The sequence below is a fragment of the Octopus bimaculoides genome, chromosome 26, assembly GCF_001194135.2.
Source record: "Octopus bimaculoides isolate UCB-OBI-ISO-001 chromosome 26, ASM119413v2, whole genome shotgun sequence".
NCBI classification, from domain to species: domain Eukaryota; kingdom Metazoa; phylum Mollusca; class Cephalopoda; order Octopoda; family Octopodidae; genus Octopus; species Octopus bimaculoides.
In genome coordinates, this window is record NC_069006.1 from 12,477,870 (window position 1) to 12,484,128 (window position 6,259).

Genomic DNA, 6,259 nt, shown 5'->3' on the forward strand with positions numbered 1-6,259 from the left:
GCAAGTGACTGAGCACTCCACAGACACGTGTACCCTTAACGTAGTTCTTGGGGATATTCAGCGTGACACAGTGTGACAAGGCTGGCCCTTTGAATTACAGGCACCACAGAAACAGGAAGTAAGAGTAAGAGAAAGTTGTGGTGGAAGAGTACAGCAGGGTTCGCCACCATTCCCTGCCGGAGACTCGTGGAGCTTTAGGTGTTTTCGCTCAATAAACACTCACAACGCCCAGTCAACGTACTCCCTGATCAGAAAGGTATTCTATCACAGGGTCACCCATTTGCAGCTGAGTGGACTGGAGCAACATGGAATGAAGAGTTTTGCTCAAGAATACAATGTGCTGCCCAGTCCAAGAATTGAACTCATGGTCTAGCAATTGTCAGTGCAATGCCCTAACCACTAGGCCATGTGCCTTCACCCCCCCCCCCACACACACATATATATATATATATATATATGTATGTATTTATATATATTTTTATACCAAAAATTTGGCAAAAATATTGTATCTGTTAACAAACGTAGCAAAATACTCACAAGTGAGTTATTGTATTTATATTGATTTAAATGAGAGCTCAAAACTGATCCATTGAAAATATTATTATAATAATGAAAATGACCTATGATCATTTCGATGCAATATCCAGATTGATTCATGCATATTATAAAATAATAATAAGGCCCTGAGGAGATGCAGTATCCCATTTTTATAATATGCATGAATCAATCTGGATATTGCATCGAAATGATCATAGGTCGTTTTCATTATTATAATAAAGTATTTTCAATGGATCAGTTTTGAGCTCTCATTTAAATCGATATATATATATATATATATATATATATGTCTTGTTTTGGGGGTTGGTAATGGTTCTGTGTTTTTTCTTGGTAGCTGCAGAACTTCTTGAGGACATTGATTTCTCAGTGGATCCATGCGATGACTTCTACCAATATACCTGCGGTAATTGGGAACGGAGAAACATTATACCTGAAGATATGGCAGCCATTGGCAACGTCGAACGGCAACACCGCAAACTACAGATCATTATTAAAAGTAAGTTATATATTCAGAATTTTTTCACTGGGATTCACTTCTCTCCAACTAGCAACAGAGTACACTTTCTCCTCGCATGTAAATACATCTTTGATTTCATTCTCTTTCTCTCATTCTCTCTCCGATCACTGACATCTATGGGTTTATGCTGTTATTGTTTAACCCCAGGTCAGCAATGGTCCACACTACTGTGATCAAAGATGATACAATTCTATATTTATGAGGAATTTATATTGTGAATACTGTTTATATTAGTAGGACTGGTGTCTTCATCTTTATTGTTGCTTTCACTACGATGCAGCTGTTGTAGGCTCCAGCTTCCTTCAGGTGTTTTGTGCTGAACTCAGTTGTTGTGTCAGAATTTTGAATCTAACCCTTTATTTGATCCACAGTGGTAAACCATTCTCATTTCTCTCCCCGTGTTTCATGGCATTTTTTTTTCTTCAGTTGACTTTTTTTTTGTAAGTTACCTTAGTGCCTTGCCTGAGATTGAGTTCAGAATCTCTAGGTGGCTGCACTGCATTAACCAACGTCTTTATCCACTACACAGAGAGCGGGATAAGAACAGTATACTCCCATGGATCAAATAAAGGGATAGGTTTGAAATTCTGATACAACTGAATTCAAAAGAAGATACCTGAAGAAGGCTGGAGCATACAACAGCCATAAGATGCAGACACCAGTTTGACTAATATAAACGTTACACATAATCAAAGTTAATATCTACAATAAGAGTAAACAAGGGAGATAATTCCAAGAATATCAGTCAATTTTTTTTTTTTTAATGAACTCAATACAGTTAAAAGTGGATGATTTTGTTGAATACTTCGTGTTCTGATTACAAGAATAATCCTAGTTAATTAAAGCTTTCCAATTCTCTATATTACATAGGTGGGATTGTATCATGTGTATGTGTTTGTGCATATGATACATGCAAACATACACACATACACATATGAAAAGACACTGGCATTGATACATACATAGGTATACATAAATACAAAAACATACACACTTAATCACATACATACATGCACACTGATACGTGCACAGACACAAATATACATACACACTCACACTCAAATACACATTCACAGATGTATGCATGCACACACGCACACACACACACACACACACACACACACACATTATCAATCCCACCTACCTATCAAATTAATGTATCTGGCAAATGACACCAGTTTACCTGTAATTAATAATTCATATGGCACACCACACTTCTCACATATGGTGACACCCTATCTCCCTCCCCATTCAGTCTTCATATTCTGGCAAAAGAGAAAAGGAAATCCCTTATCTTTTAGTTCCTAGTTATCATCATCATCATTGTTGTTTAACGTCCGCCTTCCATGCTAGCAATGAGTGGGACGGTTTCACAAGAGCCGGCCAGGCTGAAGCCTGCACCAGACTTCTGTGACTGTTTTGGCAGGATTTTTACAGCTGGATGCCCTTCCTAACACCAGCCACTCAGCAGCAGGGACTTAGTGCTTTTTACTTGGCACAAGCACAGGCAAGGTCAGTTTTGGCAAGGTTTTTACAGCTGGATGCCCTTCCAAATGGCAACCACTTTGCAGTGTAGACTGGGTCACCAAGTACCTTGAAAGGAAAAAATAAATTTTCAGGACAGGAGGGGGCATTGCAGGAGGTGATCTTGTGTTGGATGATGAAACAGGTATCTTACTGTAGAGGAAGTACAAGGTTAACCAGCTGGAAAGAGAGAGAGAGAGAGAGAGAGAGAGAGGTTAGGAATGAAGACAGAAACAGGTGCACTACCACAAAGGAAATTATAGTAATTTTAATGAAAATTATACCCAACACCACCACCACTAACACCATCCCCTACACCATCCAACACAGACACCATGCCTTACAGATGCTGCACTCCTGTCATAACTGTACAGCAGGGGTGAGGAAACTTTTTAGTGCGGCAGGTAAAAATTTCCAAAGAAAAAGGTTCACAGGCAGATCACAGATTCTAACTCTTATATCTGTGTAAATCTTGTATATATCTATGTATAATTTGATATACATTAATAAAGATAAGTTTAAGACATGCAATTAATGTGTAACATCTTCATGAATGATGCCACTGAATTTAGGATGTATATATTACTTATGAGGTATTCTATCTATTTTAGCTAGGGTGTAGTTGGGCTTTAAGGGGGTAATACAAACCTAGTAATATGTGTTTTATAGTGAAAACAAAATTTCCATTCACATAACAATTACCGGACGATTTTCTGTTCAAGTCAAACTGTTTTAAGTCAGTGAAAACACAACTTATGTCACAAACACGCATAGGAATATTGTATAAATTTTATAATTGAAAATTTACTATATTTTTTACATGAGTATACCAGCCTGCAGGTGCAATAAAATGGGCTCGCGGGCACAATTGCGCCTGCGGGTGGGGGTTTCCCCTGCCAACAGCAACATTACCTTTCTACTAAACCATGCTTCCACTAGCACCACTGCCTCACCAACTGTACCCAACTAATTCCATTTCACTGCCTCATAGCACCTCCTCCTTTCAGATGTCCCAGCCAACACCAAATGATACTCCCACGACCACCCCCACCCAACACCTGCTATAGATGTTGGATTCTGGAAACTCTCATTGTAACTTTGAAAAAAAAAATTGAAACCTTGAATTATCATTATTATTAAAGGTGGCAACCTGGCAGAATTGCTCGCACGCCAGGCAAGATGCTTTGTGACACTTCGTCCATCTTTACATTCTGGGTTCAAATTCCGCTGAGATCAACTTTGCCTTTCATCTTTTCGGGGTCGATAAATTAAGTACCAGTCAAGTACTGGGGTTGATGTGATTGACTATTCCCCTCCCCACAAATTCCAGGCTTTATGCCTATAGTGGAAAGGATTATTATTACTATTGTTCAGTAGTTTTATTTTTATAACGTGCTTTCACTTCACTACCGAGCGCAGCTCTGTGTGCCTTGGGTATGTGCTGTGGTTTGCTGTGGTGCTCTTATGTTTACTGTATTGAAAGTGTTTTGCGTAGAATGTGTGCAGTACCCAGTAGTGCAATTTTCTGTATGTTATATATATTTGTAAGTCCTGGTGTTTTTGTTATGTATTTGTCTGAATATTTTTTTATTATACCTAAGGCACCTACTATGATAGGAATTGTTTCTGTTTTTAGATTCCACATTCGAGTTATCTCTATTTCCAGGTCTTCTTCTTCTTCTTCTTCTTCTTCTTCTTCTTATTATTATTATTATTATTATTATTATCATTATTATTATCATCATTATTATTAAGGCAGTGAGCTGGCAGTCTCATTAGCATGCCAGGTGAAATGCTTAGCAGCATTTCATCCATCTTTACATTCTCAGTTCAAATTCCACCAAGGTTGACTTTGTTTTTCATCCTTTTGGGGTCGATAAATTAAGTACCAATGAAACACTGGGAACGATGTAACCGACTATCCCCTTTCCCCAAAATTTCATTCTTTATGCCTTTAGTAGAAAGGATTATTATTATCAATAAATTAAGTACCAGTGAAACACTGGGGTTGATGTAATTGACTGATTCCCTCCCCCAAAATTGCTGCCCTTGTGGCAAAATCTTTGAAACCATTATTATTATTGTCATTATTATTAGCATGCTGAGCAGAATGATTAGCACACCAGGTAGAATGCTTAGTGACATTTCATTCATCTTTAAGTCCCAAGTTCAAATGCCACCAAGGTCAACTTTGTCTTTCGTCCTTTCGGGGTCAATAAAATGAAAACCAGTTGAGCACTGGGATTAATGTAATCGACTTTCCCCTGAAATTGCTGGCCTTGTGCCAAAATTTGAAACAATTATTATTATTATTATTATTATTATTATTATTATTATTATTATTATTAAAGTGGTGAGCTGGCAGAATCATTAGCATGCTGGACAAAATGCTTAGTGGATTTTTTCTGGCTCTTTACGATCTGATTTCAAATCCCACTAACGTCAACTTTACCTTTCATTCTTTCAAAGACCAATAAAAATCTGAAACAATTATTATTAGTATTATTAGGACCCTCTTCCTCTTTTTCTTCCCCTTGCCTCAGATGTCCACAGAATTTCAACAAGCCATCAAGTGCTCAAAACCCTTCCGATGATCTTTCCTTGTAGAAAGTAACAAACCTTCTGTAGAATCTCTACAGGACATTCTCTTCCAGTCTCTTCTATTCATTTCTCTATCTCACAACTTGCAACCCCTAATGTATCAATTGTCACAGGCATGGTCTTGATAGATTTCATATTCCAAATCCTTGCAATCCCAAATTTTTAAGGGTTATATGTTTTCAACTTTCCATCTGCTTTCTTCACAATCCTAGTATCAAATGAACATAAAGGATCAATCAATAAGCAAATTCGATTTTCCCTAGGCCTTGTGTCTATCAGTAGAAAGGATTATTATTAAGCTAAGAAATGCATTTATTATCAGCTGAATACTTGCCATTTGGGCGTTAACTCCTAAACGTTAACATTTATATCTCCCATAATGCTGTTGTCAATATTCAATGGAGTATCTAAACAATCTTTATTCTAGAATTTATATAAAAGTTTATGGTGTGGGAAACTTACAGCTTGGGAATGGTGGTGTGCTGTAGTGATGGTATTGTTATCTGGTGGTATGGAAGGGTGATAGTATTGCTGTGTGAGGAAAATGTATGACAGAGAGAGATATTGTGGTGTTGTGATAATGTGGTGGTAGTACTGTACGCAGCAGTGATACAGTGGTAGTTTTAAAGACAGCAGTTTCTTTCTTATTAAGGAATTAGATTTTTTTAAACATAAAAGCAGAAACTATTGAAGCAGTGATACAAAGGGGGAAAAGAGAAGAAACAATTTATACATGGATCAGTGTGTTGGTGAGTGACTCTTGGCCAATCAGCAGAATGACTTTCAATGTGGTTGTAGTGTCTGTGTGTGTGTGTGTGTGTGTGTTGATGTAGTCCCAGTGCACAGTAGTAGTAGTAGTAGTAGTGAAGGCACATGGCTTGGTGGTTAGGGTATTTGATTCATGATCATAAGGTCATGAGTTTGATTCCAGGTGGTCCATTGTGTCCTTGAGCAAGACACTTTATTTCACATTGCTCCAGTCAACTCAGCTGGCAAAAATGAGTTGTACCTGTAATTCAAAGAGTCAGCCTTGTCACATTCTGTGTCACGCTGAGTCTT

The 6,259-nt window shown here is 37.7% G+C and overlaps 1 protein-coding gene across 1 annotated transcript in view; it reads left to right on the forward strand.

Annotated features, from left to right (window-relative positions):
- LOC106880529 (neprilysin-1) overlaps positions 1-6,259 on the forward strand; it is a 69,673-nt gene that overhangs the window by 9,951 nt on the left and 53,463 nt on the right. Inside the window, exon 3 of the mRNA XM_052976912.1 lies at positions 893-1,054. Coding sequence (XP_052832872.1) covers positions 893-1,054 — 162 coding nt within the window. The remainder of the gene's footprint in view (positions 1-892; positions 1,055-6,259) is intronic.